At 35.5% G+C, this 21,358-nt stretch overlaps 1 protein-coding gene across 2 annotated transcripts in view; it reads right to left on the bottom strand.

Moving 5' to 3' along the window:
- Positions 1 to 21,358, bottom strand: part of HTR2C (5-hydroxytryptamine (serotonin) receptor 2C, G protein-coupled) — a 144,963-nt gene that overhangs the window by 33,956 nt on the left and 89,649 nt on the right. Inside the window, exon 3 of one of the 2 annotated variants that reach the window (XM_008568149.1) lies at positions 15,221 to 15,421. In XM_008568149.1, the coding sequence (XP_008566371.1) occupies positions 15,221 to 15,421 (201 nt within the window). The remainder of the gene's footprint in view (positions 1 to 15,220; positions 15,422 to 21,358) is intronic. The other variant, XM_008568150.1, reaches the window with a different exon arrangement.

Genomic DNA, 21,358 nt, shown 5'->3' with positions numbered 1-21,358 from the left:
CCATGACAGGCTCATAAGCCTAAGGAGATAAAATGATCTTGGCGAGCAGGCCTGAGGTGCCCTGCATGGGCTTGCTGCCCAGAACTTCCTCAGGATGCTATTTCCTGCACCCCTGCTGCTCAGTTTTGGCTAAATTCACCCAGACATGGCTGGATGCACAGCTTTGAAAGATACAAAACAAAAGCCTTGGCAGCATCCACGTGGTGTTAGGTGTGCATGCTTGCAAAATGCCAGAGCTGTGAAGGCTTGGGAGCCTCCACTCTGATTTCAATAGATATATGGAAAACCCTGGGGGCCAGGAAGAGATTTGTAGCTGGGGCAGGTTCACATCAGACAGTCTTTGCTAGAGTGATGCCAAAAGGAAACACTGGGTCACAGATGCAGCAGAGAAACCCCACCAGAGTCATGCCTAGTGGACCTGCGAGAGCAGGACAGCCATGGAGACTCCAGAACTGTGGAGCTAACAGCACACAGCGCCAGCCTGCAAGACCTGATGCATTGCCTGAGACCAGGTAAGCCATAGAAGTGGGGCTGCTTGAGGACTTGGGGACCCAACCCCCACACCAGCATGCAGAGGACACCCAACATGAAGTCAAGGTACATGATTAATGCCTGCCCTATTGGGTTTCAGACTTGTTTGGGACCTGTTACCCCTTTCTTTTGGCCTATTTCTCTCTTTTTGAATGGCAATATGTATCCTATGCTTTTCCCACTATTGTATCTTGGAAGTAGGTAATTTGTTTTTGATTTCATTGTGGTGTATATACACAATGGAATACTATCCAGCTATAAAAAAAGAATGATATCCTGTTATTTGCAGCAACATGGGTGGAATTGGAAACCATCATGTTAAATGAAGTAAGTCAGGCACAGAAAGAAAAATATCACATGGTCTCACTCATATGTGGAATCTAAAACAAAGAAAAAAGTGGCTCTCATAGAAGTACAGAGTAGAATAATGGTTACCAGAGGCTCGGGAGTGGAGGAGGGTGAAGGAGAGGAGAAGGGGTGGATTAATGGGTGCAAAATGATGCTATCTACCTTGGATGATTCATTGTACAGTATATATTTGCATTGAAACAACACACTGTATCCCACAAAAGTAAATATAAATAAATTTGAAAGAAATTAAGATGCAAATACTCCCCAAATTAATTTAATGATTCAACACAATTCTTATCAAAATCCCAGATGCCTTACTTTTCTTAGAAATTGATGAGTTGCTTATAAACATACAAATGGAATGGCAAGGGGTCCCAAATAGTCAAAACATATTTAAAAAGAACAAAGTTGGAGTACTCACTCTTCCACATTTCAAAATGTACTACAAAGTTAGAGTAATAAGACAATATAGTATTGAAATAGAGTCTTGCCAATCAGTGGAATAGAATTAAGAGCCCAGAAATAAACTTCCATTCTTTGTCAATTCAATATCAATTAGAGGAATATAAAGGATGGAAAAAGTTATGTTACACTAACACTAATAAAAAAACTGAAGTGATTATAGTAATATCATAATATCTTAATTTATCAAGAGTTTATATAAATGCTGATTATCTACATTATCTGTATTTAATAATACAGGTTAAAAATACATAAAGTAAAAACTCAGAACTGAATGTGGAAATAAGAAACATCCACAGATGTAGCCAAAGAATTCAATACTCCTCAGTCAATAACTCATAAACCTAGTAGAAAGAAAACCAATACAAATAAAGAGGACTTAGGTAACATTACCAGCCAACATGCACTATTGATATGTAAAGAATAATCAATCCAAATACAATTATTATTTGTCAATTAAGAATAAAATTGTCAGACAGTTTACCATAGATTATAAAAAATGGTCAGTAGACTCATGAGAAAATGTTTAATATTCTTTATTTTTATTTTTATCAAATCATAATTTATTATACATGTTTTGGGGATTCAACATTGACATATGTTGATCAAATCAGTATTACTTGCATATATATTGTCAGACATCATACTTATTCTTTATGCAGCTTGGCCAGTCTCTCCCCATCCCCCTCTCCCTCGCCATCCCACCTATGATAACCCTAAATTTCTTCTCTCTTTCTGAAAGAGTAATGGTTACTCTGTTGATTTGTTGCCTAGATGATCTGCCCAATGCTGAGAGGTGTGTTCCAGTTCCCAATATTATCATAGAGCAGATGCTTCTTCTGTTTCTCTGGAATGGGCTTTGTGGAGAGAGACATCCTCTTCTGTTCTTTGGTCTCTGCTGGTGACTCTGTGTCAATGCACTGCAGTGGCTGGCAGACCATCTGCACTGTGGTTGTGGCATCTAGCTGCTTTTGTGGCAGGCATGGTTATTGTGGTGGCTGTGGTGGGCCACCTACATGGAGGTGATGTTTTTGGCAGCTCCTTACCTAGTTGTTGGTGGCTCCTAACTCCATGCCTCAGGACCTCAGGCAGGCCCTGTGGCACTGGTGGTATACCTGGTGGTGGGCAGAGGGTCCAGTCCCCAGCTTTATGCCTCAGGACCCTGGGTGGGCACTGTGGCACTGGTGGTGTGCCTGATTGTGGGCAGAGGGTCTGGTCCCTGGCTCCATGCCATGATTCAAATGCTTGTGTCTTCAAACTATCCATGTGAGGTGCAGAGCAGGGAGACATCCAGCAGGGGAGGCGGAAGCTCCTCAGAGACCACACACCCTGCGGTGCTGGTGCATGACACAGCAGGTAGGCCTCACTGCCACCACCCAAGTCCATCCCTGGCCTGGCCAAGTGCATGCGGAGCAGGGAGACATCCAGCAGGGGAGGTGGAAGCTCTGCGGAGACCACACACCCTGTGGTACTGGTGCATGACCCAGCAGGTGGGCCTCGCTGCCACTCCGTGACCCCAACCCCAGCCCAGCCAAGTGCATGCTAACCAGAGAGGCAGCTCCCCAGAGAGGCCCAAGACCCAAGTCAACCACACATCCAAGGCACTAGTGGCCAAACGAACAGACACTGAGGAAGCCATACCAAATTGTCAGCCCCAGCAACATCCTAACCAGACAATAGTGTCAAAGCAGTGGACTGTGAAATCACCTGCCACAATGACTAAATATCAAAGAAAGATACCAGAAATATGAAAAATCAAGAAAGTACACCACCAAAGGGTAATAACTCTCAAGATATAGATCCTATAGAACAAGAAGCCCTTGAAATATCTGTCAAGGAAATTCGAGTGATAATTCTAAGGAAACTAAATGAGATACAAGAAAACTCAGCTAGACAACACGATGAAATGAGGAAAAGTATACAGGACCTGAAAGAAGAAATGTATAAGGAAATCAAGGCCCTGAAAAAGAATATAGCAGAGCTTTCCGAGCTGAAGAATTTATTCAATAAAATGAAAAATACAACAGAGAGTTTAACCAGCAGGCTTGCAGAAGCAGAAGAGAGAACTTCTGACCTTGAAGATGGGCTGTTTGAAACAACAAAGGCAGACAAAAATAAATAAAAAAGAATTAAAAGCATTGAAGAAAATCTAAGAGAGATATCAGACAACCTTAAATGCTCAAATATCTGGGTGATGGGTATTCCAGAAGGGGAGGAAAAAGGAAATTGTATTGAGAACATATTCAACAAAATAGTGGCAGAAATCTTCCCAGGTATTGGAAAAGACACAGATTTGATTCAGGAAGCTCAAAGATCCCCAAATGTATTCAACACAAAAAGGTCTTCTCCAAGACATGTCATAGTCAAACTGGCAAAATTCAAAGACACAGAGAGAATCCTAAAAGCTGAAAGAGAGTAGCATCAAATCACCTATAAGGGAGCCCCAACCAGACTAACATCAGACTTTTCATCACAAACCCTAAAAGCCTGAAAGGAATGGGATGATATATTCAAATTACTAAAAGAAAGAGATTGCCAGCCAAGAATACTCTACCTCTCAAGGCTATCCTTCTGAAATGAAGAGCAAATAGTATATTTCTCAGACAAAACAAACAAACAAACAACAACAAAAAAAAACTGTGGGAGTTCACTACAACATGACCACCCTTACAAGAAATTCTCAAGGGAGTACTGGGTTTGGTACCTGAAAAACAACTACCACTGCCATAAAAACCCAAGAAAAATCAAAACCCACTAGTATAATAAAAATGGCATCCATGAAGAGAAAATAAAACAAAACAAAAGGCTGTCTACAACCAAAGGAAACTACAAATACAGAAAACAAACAGTAAATCAGAAAGAAAGGAACAAAAGAAACTTAAGACAGCCAAACAAAAATCAATAAAATGTTAGGAGGAAATCAACACTTTTCAATAACAACTCTTAATGTAAAAGGCTTAAATTCCCCAGTCAAAAGACACAGACTGGCTAACTGGATGAAAAAGGAGGGCCCAACTATATGCTGCCTTCAGGAGACCCACCTCACCTGTAAAGACTCACATAGACAAAGTGTGAAAGGATGGAAAAAGATTTACCATGCAAACAGATATGAAAAATGAGCTCGAGTAGCTACTCTTATATCTGAAAAAATAGACTTTAAACTAAAAAACATAGAAAGAGATAATGAGGGCCACTACAAAATGATAAAAGGATTGATCCATCAAGAAGACATAACAATCATAAATATATATGCACCCAATGTCAGAGAAGCCAGTTTTATAAAACAAACTCTATTAGACCTAAAGAAGGAAATAGACACTAATACGATAATAGCAGGCAACCTGAACACCCCACTGTCAATATTGGACAGATCATCTAGGCAAAGAATCAGCGGAGAAACAGAATTATCCCATGTATTTTTTCAGACTGCAATGGATTAAAATTAGAAATTAATAGCAAACAAAATTCTGGAAACTATACAAACACATGGAAATTGAACAGCATTCTACTTAATGATATATGGGTTGAATAAGAAATCAAGCAGGAAATCAAAAAATTTATTGAAACTAAAGAAAATAATGATACATCATACCCAAACCTATGGGATACTGCAAAAGCAGTACTAAGGGGGAATTTTATTGCAATAAATGCTTACTTCAGAATAATGGAAAGATGGCAAGTGAACAACCTAACACTTCACCTTAAAGAACTAGAAAAACAAGAATAATCCAAACCCAAAGTTAGCAGACGGAAAGAAATCATCAAGATCAGAGCAGAACTTAATGAAGATTCAAAAGATCAATGAATGAAAAAGTTGTTTTTTAAAAAGATAAATAAAATTGACAAGCCATTAGCATGGCTAACTAAAAAAATGAGAGAAGATCCAAGTAACAAAAATTAGAAATGAAAAGGGTGATATTACAACTGATACATCTGAAATACAAGGAATCATTCGAGACTACTTTAAACAACTATATGCCAACAAATTTGAAAATCTGGAGGAAATGGACAAATTTCTGGACAGACACAAGTTACCAAAACTGAGCCAAGAAGATGTAGAAAATCTGAACAGTCCAATATCAATTAAGAAGATTGTAGCTGTTATCAGAAGGCTCCCAAAGAAAAGCCTAGGACCAGATGGATTCCAAGCAGAATTTTACCAAAAAAAGAGGAATTGACACCAATTCTTTACAAACTATTCCAAAAGATTGAAACGAAGGAAATTCTCCCAAACTCATTCTGTGAAGCAAACATAACCCTGATACCAAAACCAGGTAAAGAAACAACTGAAAAAGAAAACTAAATGGCAATATCCTTTATAAATACAGATGCAAAAATCCTCAATAAAATACTAGCTAACAGAGTACAGCAACACATATGTAAAATTATACACCATGATAAAGTGCGATTCATCCCAGGGATGGAAGGTTGGTTCAATATATGCAGATCAATAAATGTGAAACACCATATCAATAAAATCAAACACAAGGACCATATGATCATCTCTATAGATGCTGAAAAAGTATTTGATAAAATTCAACATTCATTCATGAAAAAGACCTTTTATAAGTTAGGTATAGATGGAAAGTATCTCAACATAATTTAAGCCATATATGATAAACCCACTGCCAATATCATCCTGAATGGGGAAAAGCTGAAAGCTTTTCTTTTAAGAACAGGAACTAGACAAGGATGCCCACTCTCACCACTCCTTTTCAGTATAGTGTTGGAAGTACTAGCCAGAGCAATCAGAGAAGAGAAGGAAATAATGGGCATCCATATTGGAAAAAATGAAGTCAAAGAGTCCCTCTTTGCAGGTGACATGATCCTATATATCGAACAGCATAAAGCCTCTACAAAAAAAAACTCTTGGAGTTCATAAATGATTTCAGAAAAGTAGCAGGATACAATCAAAACACAAAAATCAGTAGCATTTCTATTCTCCAATAGTGAACATGCAGAAAGAGAAATCAAGAAAGCTTGACCATTTACAATAGCCAAGAAAAAAATAAAATACTTTGGAATTAAGTTAACCAAGGATGTGAAAAATCTCTATAATGAGAACTACAAACCACTGCTGAGAGAAATTAGAAAGGATATAAGAAGATGCAGAGATATCCCATGTTCTTGTATTGGAAGAATCAACATTGTGAAAATGCCCATACCACCCAAAGTGATATACAAATTCAATGCAATCCCCATCAAAATTCCAATGACATTTTTCTCAGAAATGGAAAAAACTATCCAGACATTTATATGAAATAACAAAAGACTACACATAGCCAAAGCAATATTGAGCAAAAAAAATAAATCAATAAATAAAGCTGGAGGCATAACACTACCTGGCTTTAAACTATACTACAAATCTATAATAACCAAAACAGCATGGTACTGGCATAAAAACAGACACACTAATCAACGGAATAGAATAGAGAATCCAGAAATCAACCTACACACCTACAGCCAGCTGAACTTTGACAAAGGCACCAAGCCTATACACTGGGAAAGAGACTGCCTCTTCAGCAAATGGTTCTGGGATAACTGGATATCCATATGCAGTAGAATGAAAGTAGACCCATACCTCTCACCATATACTAAAATCAACTCAAAATGGATTAAAGAATTAAATATACACCCTGAAACAATAAATATTCTTTAAGAAAATATAGGAGAAACATTTCATGAAGTAGGAGTGGACACAGACTTCATTAATATGACCCCAAAAGTATGGGCAAGCAAATGAAAAACTGAACGAATGGGATTATATCAAACTAAAAAGCTTCTGCACAGCAGAGGATACAATTAACAGAGTTAAAAGACAACCAACAGAGTGGGAGAATATATTTGCAAGATATACTTCTGACAAAGGATTAATATCCAGAATATATAAGGAACTGAAACAACTTTAAAAGAAAAAAAGAATTAACCTAATTAAAAAATGGGCAAGAGATCTAAATAGGCATTTCTCAAAGGAAGATATACAAATGGCTAAATGCTCAGCATCGCTCAGCATTCAGGAAATGCAAATCAAAACCACACTGAGATACCATCTCACCCCAGTTAGGGTAGCTAATATCCAAAAGACTGTGAATGATAAATGCTGGCGAGGTTGCAGGGAAAAAAGGAATTCTCATACAGTGCTGGTGGGACTTCAAAATGGTGCATGCTCTATGGAAAATTTTATGGAGGTTCCTCAAACAATTACAGATAGATCTACCATATTACCCAGCTATCCCACTGCTGGGAATATACCCAAAGGAATGGAAATCATCAAGTCAAAGGTATACCTGTTCCCCAATGTTCATCACAGCACTCTTTACAATAGCTAAGAGTTGGAACCAGCCCAAATGTCCATCATCAGATGAGTGGATACGGAAAATGTGGTATATCTACACAATGGAATACTACTCAGATATAAAAAAGAATGAAATACTGCCATTTGCAATGACATGGATGGATGTAGAGGGAATTATATTAAGTGAAACAAGTCAGGCATAGAAGGAAAAATATCCCATGTTCTCACTTATTTGTGGGAGATAAAAATAAATAAATAAATACACAAACAATGGTAGGGGGGAGGGAAGAAGACTTAACAATTACAATTCCTTGAAGTTGATACAACAAGCAAACAGAAAGAACATTGTTGGGAGGGAGGGAGAGAGGGTGGAGGGAGGGAGGTTTCAGTAATAAGCCACAATAATCATCCACATTGTATACTGACAAAATAAAATTGTAAAAAACAACAAAAAAATTGTCCATGTGAGGTACATGCCAAAGTGCAGAGGCAGAAAGAGACTCACACACCCCCAACATTCTCCATCCTCCCCATCCCCTAATATTCTTAATTTATTTGGGAAATGCAAGTTAAAACCACAATGACGTTTTTATATAGCAATATATATATAAATTGCTCCACCTGGAAGGAGGAAAGAGAGCATTGTCAGGGCAGTAGCAGCTGAGGGAAGCTCCCTCTACCTAAAAGCAGGCAAGAGAGCTTGCCAAACACATAAGTTCCACACAGGTGGCCTGCCACAGCGACGGCTGCTGCAAAGGCAGCTTGACACCACAGCCATAGCCACAGCCACCATGCAGGCAACCCAACAGATACTTGACTGCATGGACACAAGGAGACTCAACAGTGAAGACCAGAAAAAGAAGAGGACATCACTCTCCTCAAACCCCACTCCAGAGTAATAGAAGAAGCAACTGCTCTACAAGATAACCAGACACCAATGACAGAGAGATACTACAAATATGAAAAAAAAACCAAAACAAGAAAATATGACACCACAAAAAAAGACCATAATTCTCAAATACCAGACCTTATAGAGCAGGAAGCTCTGGAAATGACTTAAAAGGAATTCTGAGGAACCATCTTATGGAAATTCACTGACATATGAGAAGACTCAGGTAGACAACAAAATGAAAGGAGAAAAAATCCAAGATATGAAGGAGGAAATTTACAAAGAGAATAATACCTTAAAAAAGAATGTAGCAGACTCATGGAACTGAAAGATTCACTCAGTGAAATAAAAAGCACAACCAGTAGCTTAAGCAGCAGGCTAGAACAAGTAGAAGAATGAATTTTTGATCTTGAAGATAGTCTTTTCAAAATTACCCTGGTGGACAAAAAACAACAACAACAACAAAAAATTAAAATAATGAAGAAAATCTAAGAGAGCTGGCAGACAAACATTAGAATCATGGGTGTTCCAGAAGTGGAGGAGAAAGGAAAAGGCATGGAAAACCTACATGAGAAAATAATATTGGAAAACTTCCCCAGTATAGGGGGAAACATGGACATTCACAACCAGGAGGCTCAAAGATCCCCAAACAGATTCAACCCAAAAAGATCCTCTGCAAGATACATCATAGTCAAACTGATAAAGCTCAAAGACAAAGAAGGAATCATAAAAGAAGCAAGTGAAAAGTGTCGTGTCACCTATAAGGGAGCCCCTATCAAACGAACAGCAGAATTCTCAAGAGAAACTCTACAGGCCAGAAGAAAATGGGATGATATATTTAAAATACTATAAGAAAAAACCCCTGCCAGCCAAGAATACTATACCCAGCAAGGCTATCCTTCAGAAATGAGGGAGAAATACTGTATTTTTCAGAAAAGCAAAAACTGCAGGTGTTCACCACACAATCAGCCCTACAAGAAATCCTCAAGGAAGTCCTACATCTGGAATCCAAAAAGTGATAATCACTACCTTGAATACACGAGAAAGAACACAACCCACTGGTAGAACAAAAATGCAAATGATAAAAAGAAAGAAACTATATCTTACCACCACAAAAAATATGACAATACAATAATGGCCCTCCAATTATTTCTGGTTTTAGTAATTTTAGTCTTCTCTCTTTTTTTCTTGGTCAGTCTAGATAAAGGTTTGCAAATTTTGTTGATCTTTTTAAAGAATCAATTTTTGGTTTTGTTGATTTTCTCCATTGTTTTTTAATTCCTTATTTCAAAAATTTCTGTTGTAATCTTTGTTATATCCTACTTATATTTGTTTTTGGTTTAGTTTGCTTTTATTTTTCTATTTTCTTATGGTAGAAGTTTACATTACTGATTTGAGATTTTTCTTATTTTTAATGTAGGTATTTACGAGTATAAATTTTCCTCTAAGCATTGCATGAACTCTGTATCCTATAAACTTTGGTACATTGCACTTTGATTTTTATCTCAAAGTACTCTCTAATTTCTCCTTGATTTTTCTTTTTACCCATTGTTTAATTAAGAGAGTATTGTTTAATTTCTACACATTCATGAATTTTCTAAATTTCCTTCTGCTATTGTGGTCAGAGAACAGAACATAATTTCTATGGTCTTAGTCTTTTGAAATGTTGTTTTGTGGCAAAAACAAAACAAAACAAGAAAATATGATGATTTACTGCATATTATCACACAACTAGAAGAGAGGATATCAAATGTTCACATCACAAAGAAATGATTAAGTTTTATAGTGATGAATATGTTAATTTCCCTTATTAGGTCATCACTCTTTTTGTACATGTATTGAAATATAACTCTGTACTCCATAAATATGTACAACTGATGTTTCAGTAAAAATTCATTTAAAAAATAAAAAACGTATTTTAAAAAGATATTTTATTAAAATATGTGCATAAATGAGAATAGGCAGAATGTTCTGAGCCAATGAGATTAAAGGAGATTTTTAAAAAGTAGGTATTATTATACTCATGCTGAAGAACTGCTGTACAATATAAGTAACATGAAAGGTCACATGTTAGTGAAAAGTCACTAGCACAGCTAGCATGTGTTGAAGCCAAGATTCAAACGTTGGCCATCTGGCTCTAGAGTTATAAGCTTAACCACTATTTTGCTTCTTTGCATATATCGAATATGTTAGTGTGAAGTTCAGAGAAGATGAAAACTAACGTGGGGATGGATAACAATATGAAACTAGTCAGTATCTTAGATGTGCTAATGCGAATGCTATGATGCAATTAACTCAACTCTATGAACCTAAAGAGGAAAAAGAGGAAGAGGAGGAGCAGAAAGAGGAGAAAAGAAATAGTCTAACGAACTGAACAGTTTAAGTGATCAACATAAATATTGTCAGTGGAAAGACCAGAATCTGAGTTTTCTGGCTTTTTTTCATGTCATCTACAGGTAAAGTAAATAAAAATGCTAATAAATTAAGTGCTTTAAGTTCAACTTTAGGAAATTAATCTATTTTTATTTTTTTATTTTACCAATATACAATGTAGTTGATTTTCGTGTCCCTTTATTGATTCCTCCCTCCCTCTTCCCTCTCCCCTCTCCCCCCTCCCACCCATCAACATCATATCTGTTCACTTGTCCTAACAAGTTAAAGGAATTGTGATTGTTGTGTCTTCTTCCCTTACTGAACACCCATTACCTGTGTTTTACTGTTCATTATAGCAGAAAGATTAAGTGTACTATGCTGACAGAGTTTGGATGTGTATTCCCTGCCAAAAATCATGCGGAAATCTGATCCCCAATGTGGTAGTGTTGGGAGCTGATTGAGTCATGGGGGCGGATCCCTCATGAATGGATTAGTGCTCTCCCTGGGGGAGGGGGTATTAATGAGTGAGTTCTAACTCTATTAGTTCCCGTGAGAGCTGGTTGTTTAATAGACCCTGGCACCTCCCTTCTCTCTCTCTCTCTCTCTCTCTCTCTCTCTCTCTTTCTTCCTCTTGCCATGTGATCTGCTTATACCCGCTGGCTGCCTGCTGATTTCCACCATGAGTAGAAGCAGCTGGAGGCCCATGCCAGATGCTGCCAGATGCGGCTGTCCCAAAATTGTAAACCAAATAAACACCTCTGTTCTTTATAAATTGCCCAGTCTCAGGTATTCTGTTATAGGAACACAAAATGGATTAATACAATACTCATTTCTATTTCATTTGAATTTCAGTCAAAGGACATGCACTTTATAATTCCAGCCCTTTGAAATTTATTGAGTATCAATTTATGGCCAAACATGTCCATTTTTATAAATATTTCTTATGCAATTGATGGGAATGTGTATTCTTCACTTGCCAATAAGCTCATTGTCCTCATACAATTACTGAGAAAGATGTGTTAAGATCTTACACCATGACTGTAGATTTGTCTATCTGTCCTTTTCTGCTTTATAAATGTTGAGGCCATATTATTATGTACATACAAATTTATTATGCTGTGTCTTCCAGATGAATTAAATCTTTCATCATTATGAAGTGATCTTTCTCTAGAATAATTTTTATTTGCTGAAAAATCTATTCTGACAAATATTAATGTAGCTATACAATATTTCTGTTGGTCAGTGTTTGGGTGAAGTATGTTTTTGAAATCCTTTTACTTTCCTTATGCTTTATATATGCCTCTTGTCACACGTAGTTGGATTACTTTTTTCAAATCCTGCTGATAGTCTTAGAATGTTTAGTTCACTTACAGTTAATATAATTAGGGGTATATTGGTTTTAATTCTGCCATTTAGTATGCATTTTATATTTTCCTACCGATCTGTTGCTTTTTCTGTCTTTTATTGCCCCCTTTCAGATTTGTTTTATTATTTTATAATATTACTCTGTCAATTTGAAAGTTTAACATTCATCCTCTGTTTTACTAGTGCCTACCCTTGAATGTACAAGAAGTTATACTTTACCAAAGCTTAATAATAAATATCATTTTTATCTTTTTCCTGGACAAAGAAAAGAAGCCTACTTTCAGTTCTCTTTACTTATATGCTATTGCTTTATGCATTTTAGTTCCATAAATATCCTGAGCCCCAGAAAACATTATTATTGTTTCCTATAGGCAATGTTTATTTATATTTAACCACACATTTATTATTTTCATTACTCTTAATTGCTTCCAACATTGCCAGTCTTCCATCTGTGGCCATTTTCCTCTGCCTTAACAACACTCTTTAGTACTTCCTTAAGTAGGAGTCTGCTGTTGGCATGTTCTCTCAGTCTTTGCTCTACTTTAGCATTCTTTTTTTTTTTTTTTCAGTGCATTGACACTATTATTCCAACATCTTCTGGCTTTCATTGTTGCTGTCGAGAAAGCATTTGCCCCATCTTATTATTGTTCTATTGAAGTCAATCTCTTTATTTTTTTCCTCTAAGGCTGATAATAATTTTTTTTCTTTTTTTCTTTAATGGCACTATGATGAGTCTAGATATCAACTGCTTTTTATTCATTCTGCTGGAGACTTGGTGAGCTCTTTAAATGTGAGAATCAATGTCTTTCATCAATTCTAAAAGCCATTAGTTCTTCAAATATTGCTTTTCTGCCATTCTTCTCTCTCCTTGTGGAACTCTTCTCACTTTATACTATATGTCTCTTATCCTCTTATCCTCTGTTTTCTATCCTTCCAATTTCCCAAGCTTCATTCATCACAGTTTCTTCTTACCAATATCCAATTATTCTTGCTTTAGCCATGTGTAACTGCCATTGAGTTCTTACTTTTTCATATTGTTTAAGCTCCATATTTTCTAGTTGTTTCTCAAATCTTAATGTCACTCAAACTTTTGCAGTTTCTTGATGAAATATTTAAGTTCTGCTTGTAATTTCCATGTGCACATTATAAATAGTTGTTTAATGTCAATGTCTGAAAATTCAACTATCTAAAGTGCCAGTAGGTTCATTTTTATTATCTTTTATTGTCTCATATTTGGTTTATGTTGTATTGTCTCTTCACATATGTTTATCATTGTATTTCCTTGACTACATATGAAAATTATTGAAAGAAATAATTTGAAGCTTAGGATAATGATTTACTTTTTGCTTATGCCAAAAATGTTGGAAACATGAATAATATGAAATCACTTTAATCCAATTTCAAAGCTCAAGATTTTTTTGGTTTCATAGATGCCTTGAACCAGTGGTGAACTTCATGTCAAGGGTGGTTTAATCCTGGCCCATTCTTATTGCTGGTGTACAGGCCTTTGTGATCTCAAATCTAAGTTCAGGTTGGCTAACCCTTGCCAGACTCTGTATTTCCTACTTGGTCCTCCTTTGCTTGTGAGACTGTAAAATGGGCTTCTCAACCTGTCAGTCATAACCTCCGGCTTGCAAATGCATCATTGGCAAAAATGAACCAAAATTCATGATCATTTTTCCTGGATTTGTTGTCTTTTTCTGGATCTTCATAAAATAATCCCTCACTATTTTATTACGTTCTTAATGCCTTTAGTATTTTATCCATATTTTTAATTGTCTTCAGCATATGAGTCATTGCAAATTACCCAGTCTGCCCTTATTATAAGGTGATGCCTAATATTCTAATTTAATTTATCCATGTATTTCCTTTGTAGGCACCATAAAAGCTTTTGTTGGATGAGCTCTTTGAGGAGGGGTCGGGGTGGTAAATCTGTGAACCCTTGAATTTATGTCATATTGTGTACATAGGAACATTTTTTACTGGGAAAAGTTTCATGGCTTTTTATCCAAAGGTGTCTGTGTTATATATAGAAAGAACAATCTAGAATCAAACAATCTTAAAACTTAAATAAGTTAATTTGATCAATAAACTCAGAGTCAGAATCTCTAGATGATATAAGTAAAGACTGTATAGAGGTGCTGATCTCATAAACTTTATCCAAATCTTTTACAGAAACATTTTTGAAGAGAAATTATTTAATAAGACACAATATAAACTCCAATTGGAAGATGAAAAGAACAACAACAGAGAATTGTAAAAGCCTGTAATTCAAATTGGTTAAATTTCTTGACTTTAATATTGGTATTGCTAAGGCATTTATAAATATCTCATATATAAGCAATAACATGATCACTTCTTTCCCTGTAAACTTCCCCAAATCCGAAAAGAAAGAAGTAGCTTTTTTTCTATGTTTGTATAACCAGAAGTCAAGAAAACAATTAAAACTTAGGGAAATAGTATATTTTAGGTTTAATAGCAGCATAAATTTAGACATGTTTACTTCATAAAGATTCAATTACATTATTGATTTTTCCACTGAAAAGGATATGGAATTAGAATAAAAATATTAAGGTTAATATTCTGGAAAAGATGTATCTTTTTAAAATTTTAAATATTATATTTTTAAAATTTAGACTTTTATATCTTTGTCCTTTTCAGAGCATTAAATATCTCAAAATTTTTTGTATCTGTGTTGCTGAATTCATGGGCATATCAATGTATAAAATAATTCAGCAGCATAAATGAAAACTTTACATATTCACATACATTACATTTATTTCATTATTGTTAACCTAAATATCAGATAAATAGGTTAAGAATAATTACTAAATAGAATAATCCCGGTCAAACGCAAATGTTACCAGTCGACGTCTGTACGTTGTTCACAGTACATAATCCGAAGGTATTGAGCATAGCCGCTGCAATTCTAATGGCCAAGAAAGTTTCATTACCTATAGAAATTGCCCAAACAATAGCAATCTTCATGATGGCCTTAGTCCGCGAATTGAAACGGCTATGCTCAATAGGATTACGTATTGCTACATACCGATCCAGCGAGATAGCGCAGAGGTGCATGATGGACGCTGTTGAAAATAGCACATCCAGAGAAATCCAGACGGGGCACAAATATCTAGGTAGTGGCCAGACATAATCTGAAAGGGAACAGAGAGAAGACAAGAACATGTTATCCAAATTGTACTGGCTATAGTTTAAATTTTAGTCTACTTATTTTTTCCTCTCATAACCTAAGTTTTTTTTTTTTTTCTTTTTTTTCTTTTTTTCTTTTTGTCTTTTGTCTTTTTCCGTGTCCGGCAACGGATCGCAACCCTCAGTGTTGCCCCCGTACCGGACTGGGGACCGGCAATGGGATTGCAACCCTCGGTGTTGCCCCCGCGCCTCGCTCAGCCAGTGAGCGGGAACCGATCTGTATGTGGGATCCAACCCTCGGGCGGGAGCGCCGCCACGCTTCCCAAGCAGTGCACTATCCAGTGCGCCACCCGGCCGGCCATAACCTAAGTTTTTTAAAGAAAGTGAAATTTGGGAAGCATTTTTTCCAATAGTAATGAATGGTGATGATGGTGGTGATGATGATATCTTTAGTGTTACATAAGTTTTTATTGAGGTAAAATTAACATAACATAAAATGAATCACGTTGAAGTATACAGTCCAATGGCATTTAGTACATTCACTATATCGTGTAACTATCACCTCTCTCTTGTTCTGAAACATGCCGTCACTCCCAAAGGAAACCGGGTACCCATGAAGCAGTCATTCCTGATTCTCCCCTCTCCCAGTCCCTGGCAATCTCTAACCTAGTTTCTGTTTTTATGGATTTACCTAATCTAGATATTTCATATACATGGAATCATAAAATGTGTGACCTTTTGTGTCTGGCTTCTTTCACTTAGCATGTTTCTGTGATTCATCGATTTTCTGGCATGTATGAGTACTTCATTCCTTTTTATGGCTGATGCTGATGCTGTGATCGGTTGAGATTTTTCTGGATGCTCTTGTAAATAGAATTGTTTTCTTGATTTCCTTTATGGATTACTTATTGCTGTGTGTAGAACTAAAACTGATTTTTCTTGTGTTGATCTTGTGTCCTGCAACTTTGCTGAATTCATTTATTGGATCTATTTCTGTGTGTGAATTCTTTGGGATTTTCCATATATAAGATCATGTCATCTGCAAACAGAGATACTGTTATTTCTTCCTTTCCAATATTCCTTTGCCTTTTGCTTTCTTTCCTTGCCTGTAATTGCTCTAGCTAGAATTTCAAGTACAATGTTGTATAGAAGTAATGAAAGTGGGCATCCTGTCTTTTTTTCTGGCTTGTTTTTTTTCCCCTTATTTTAGAGGGAAATCTGCCAGTCTTTCACAATGAATGTGATATTAGCTGTGGATTTTTCATAAATGCGTTTATCATGATGATGAAATTCCCTTTCATTCCGAGTTTGTTGAGTGTTTTCTATCATGAAAGGGTGATGGATTTTGTCAAATTCTTTCTTCTGCATCAATCGAGATGATCATGTGGTTTGTTTACCTTCATTCTATTAATATGATACACTGCATTGATAGATTTTTGTATGGTGAAACATTCTTGCATTCCTAAAATAAATCTCATTTGGTCATGTTGTATAATATGGTGCTGAATTTAGTTTGCTAGCATTTTACTGAGGATTTTTGCATCTACGTAGGCGATATTGGTCGTTAGTTTTCTTTCCTTTTGATGTTTTTATATGGCTTTGTTATTAGGATAATGCTGGTCTCATAGAATGTGTTATAAAGTTTTCCCTCTTGTTCTATTTTTTAGAAGAGTTTGAGAAGTATTGTTTTTCATTCTCCTTTAACTGTTTTGTAAACTTCACCAGTCTTGGGCTTTTCCTGTTAGGAAGTTTTCAAAATGATTCAATATATTTACTCGTTATAGGTCTCTTCAGATTCTCTACTTTTTCTTGAGTTACTTTTGGTAGTTTGTGTTTCTAAGAATTTGTCCATTTCATCAAGGTTATCTAATTTGTTGAAGTACAATTGTTCATTGTATTGTTTTGTAATCCTTTTAATTTCTATAAGGTTGGTAGTATTGTCCCCACTTTTGTTTCTGATTTTAGTAATTCGAGTCTCTTTTTTTTTCTTGGTCACTCTAGCTATAAGTTCATCAACTTTCTTCATCTTTTCAATGAACCAACTTTTGGTTTTCTTAATTGTTCTTTTTTCCTATTCTCTATTTTATCACCACTTTAATCTTTATCATTTCAGTTCTTTTGATAATTTGGCTTAAGCTTGCTCTTCTTTTTCAGTTTCTTAAAGTATAAAGTTAGGTTATTGATTTGGCATTTTTTCTTTTTTTAAATGTAGCCATTCAAAGCTATAAATTTTCCTCTGAGCACTGCTTTTGCTACATCCCTTAATTTTTAGTATGTTAAGTTTTTATTTCACTCTTCTCAAAGTGTTCTCTAATTTCATTTATAATTTCTTCTTTCACCCATTGGTAACAGAGTGTTGTTTGATTTCCACATATTCATGAATTTGTCAGTTTTCTTACTGTTGCTAATTTCTAGTTTCATTTCTTTGTGAAGATACTTTGAATAATAATATTTTAAATTTATTGATGCTTGTTTAGTTGCCAGACATATGGTCATCCCAGAGAATGTTCCATGTGCACTTGAGAAAAAATGTATTTTCTGTTGCTGTTGGAAAGATTGTTCTATATATGTTAGAATTAGTTGCTTTATAGTGATGTTCAAGTTCTCTATTTCCTTAGTGATCATCTGTTTAGCTGTTCTATTCATTATTGAAAATAGGGTATTGATGTCCCCAAGTATTATTATACATCTTTCTTTTTCTCCCTTCATTTCTTTTGTTTTTTGTTTTCTGTATTTGCTGGGGTCTGTTAGTTGCATATATGTTTATAACTATTATATCTAGTTGGTGACTCAACACTTTTATCAATATAAAATGTCCTTTTTTGTCTTTCATAACAATTTTTATCTTAAGTACTATTTTGCCTGATACTAGTTTAGCCACCGTAGCTCACTTTTGGTTACCTTTTGCATGGAATATCTTTTTCCATCCTCTCACTTTCAACACATGTGTGTTCTTAGATCTAAAGTGATTCCCTTATTGACAGCATATAGTCGGGTCATGTATTTTTAGTCACTCTGCTACTCTTTGCCTTTCTATCAGAGAGCTTCATCCATTCACATTTAAAGTAATTAAAAAAGAATTTACTTCCACCATTTTCTGTATGATATATACCATTATTTCCTCTGTTACTGCTTTCATTTGTGATTAACTGATTTTTCATAGAGTACTGTTTATTTTCTTATTTCTTTTCCTGTATATTATTTTAGTTTTTTTTTCTTAGTGGTTAACCTGGTAATTACAATTATCTTTTTTTATATAAAAATCAATTTAATTATACATAATTAGTTTTAATAGTATACAAAAATTTTGCTTCCATACATCTTTCTCTTCTATTGTTATTGTCACAATTTGCATCTTTATACATTTTCTGCTCATTAACATAGATTTATAATTATTGCTTTATGCATTTTCCTTTTAAATCAAATAGAAAACCAAAAGAGAAGTAACAAATCGATAACACAATTCTACCGGATTTTATATTTGCCTTTGTCACTGCCTTCGTTCCTTATTTTTTCATGTGCCTTCAAGGTACTGTCATGTGTCTTTTCATTTCATCCTGAATGACTCCTGTTAGCATATATTTTAGAGTTGGTTTGCTGGTGATGAACTTCCTCAATTTTTTGGTGTACCAAGGAATGTTTTAATTTTTCCATTTTAATAAACTAATCAATTAATTGATTAACTTATCTTTTTTATTGAAACCTATTGACTATACACATTTGTGAGGCATGGATTTAACTATCAGTATTTGTGTATAATATGCGATGATCAAATCAGGATAATTGGCATATTTGTCAAGGCTGGCAAGTTAGCTCAGTTGGTTAGAATGCAGCCTTATAACACCAGGGTCATAGGGTTGAATCCCCATACCAGGCAGCTGCAAAAATCAATTATGAATAAATAAAATGTCTCAATTTTTAAAGGATAGTTTTGCCAGATATAGAATTCTTGTTGGGCAGTTTTTTTTTTTCTTTCAGCACTTTAAATATGTCATCCCACTGCCTTCTGGCCTTCATGGTTTCTGAAGAGAAATTCATCATTAATCTTGATAAAGATCCTTTATATGCAATGAGATGATTGTTTCTTGGCAGCTTTCAAGATTGTCTTTCAACAGTTAGACTACAATGTGTCTTGGTGTGGTTCTCTTAGAGTAATTCCTGCTTGTAATTTATTGAGTTTCTTGGATGTGTAGATTTATATAATTCCTCAAAGTTGGGAAGCTTTTGGCCATTATTTCTTTAAATGTTCTTTCTGACCCTTTCTTTTTCTCCGCTCCTGGGAATTTTATTGTGCATCTGTTGGTGCACTTGATAGTGTCTCATAGGTCTCTTAGGCACAGTAATTTTTCTTTATTCCTTACTTTTCTGCTCCTCAGAATGGATAATCATTTATATTCACATTCTCTGATTCTTTCTCCTGTCTGCTCAATTCTGATGTTTAATTTCTTGATTGAATTTTCAATTTAAATTATTGTACCTTTTATCCCCCAAATTTCTATTTGTTTTGTTTTTCTTCATAATTCTATCCCTTTAATAATATCCTCTATTTGTTGAGACCTTGTTCTTCTGGTTTCCTTTAGTTCTTTGTCTATGGTTTCCTTTGGCTCTTTCAGCATATTTGAGGCAGTTGATTTAAATTCTTTGTCCAGCAAGTCCAATGCCTGAGCTCACTCAAGATCAATTTCTTTCTTTCTTTTTTCTTCCTGTAAAAGGGGTTTTAATTCCTTTGCATGCCTTTTAATTTTGAATATTATAATGTGGCAACTCTGTAAATCAGATTTCCCTCCCTTCCTGGGTTAGTTGTTGTTACTTGCGGGTTCCTTTTGTTTTCCTCTGACTTTTCTAAACTGTTTTTGTAAAGTCTGTTTTCTTTGTCTTTTGTGACCACTGAAATCAGTATTCTATTAATTAAGTGACCATCTAGTATTTTGACAGAGATTTCTTAAGTACCTGTAGGCATAGAAAGAAAGAACAGACACCCTCTGTCTTTGCAGATTGGCTCTATTTTGCACCCTTTCTCTATGCTTAGTGAGGTTGTTTGTAACTCTGCCTTAGTCTCAACTTTATGCTTGCACAGAGGAGCAGAGACTGAACGTCAGCCCAGGCACAAATGAAAGAAAAATGTCTTCGCAGGCTTTTTCTAAGTATTTTCACAGTCCTAGGCATGTGTGTGCTTTTTCCATTCCCTTTTATTTGTGGGTGCCTTAAAAATAAAGTCTTATTTTCCAACATATCTCCTTTCTTAACCTGTTCCTTCCCAGGTCACTCAGTCTTTATCTCATTTGTCTGGTCTGTTGTCTCTTGTAACAGTTTACTGCAGACAATGCTTTTGCCTTTAAATTCCTTTGCCAAACCTCACCCAGAACATAACCTGGACCCTGGAAATACTCTGAGTTAAGCAAAACAAAGGAAAGTTACTGTGCCAGTCCTTAGGGAGCTACCAAAGAAGTCTAAAAAAACAAGCACATTTCGTTGAGAAAATGGTTTGTATTGCTCTCTCTGGCACTAACAACTTGTACAAGGAATTCAGTCTTTTATCCTCTAATTAATTGCTGATCTGGGGTTTTGGGTATGGTAGCAGGTAACTTAAAATGCCACAGTGCTTCCTTACGGCAAAGCAGTAGTTTCTTCCTTCATCAATCATTCCCTTGTTTGTTTGAAACTTTTGACTGGAATTCTGAGTTTTATAAAAGTTGATTCTGACTATTTTTCTAGGTCATTTGTTGATGTTGTGGAGGGACAGAACATTGGAATTCCTTCTCACATAAATTATTTTTATGTTACCCATTTATTCCTTAATTTACCTTATTTTATTCACTTGCTTACTATGTGCCAAACATTTTGTGATATACTAGAAATAAATATTAATAAGTGACAGAAACTCTTGTTGTTCCTGCTTCTTCCATCTGCCAGCTGAATTCATGCTGCTATATTGATGATGG

This window comes from Galeopterus variegatus, unplaced genomic scaffold (assembly GCF_000696425.1).
Source record: "Galeopterus variegatus unplaced genomic scaffold, G_variegatus-3.0.2 Scaffold381, whole genome shotgun sequence".
In the NCBI taxonomy this organism is placed as follows: domain Eukaryota; kingdom Metazoa; phylum Chordata; class Mammalia; order Dermoptera; family Cynocephalidae; genus Galeopterus; species Galeopterus variegatus.
Note: the sequence above shows the minus strand (reverse complement) of the source record. Positions and strands in the feature narration are given on the sequence as shown.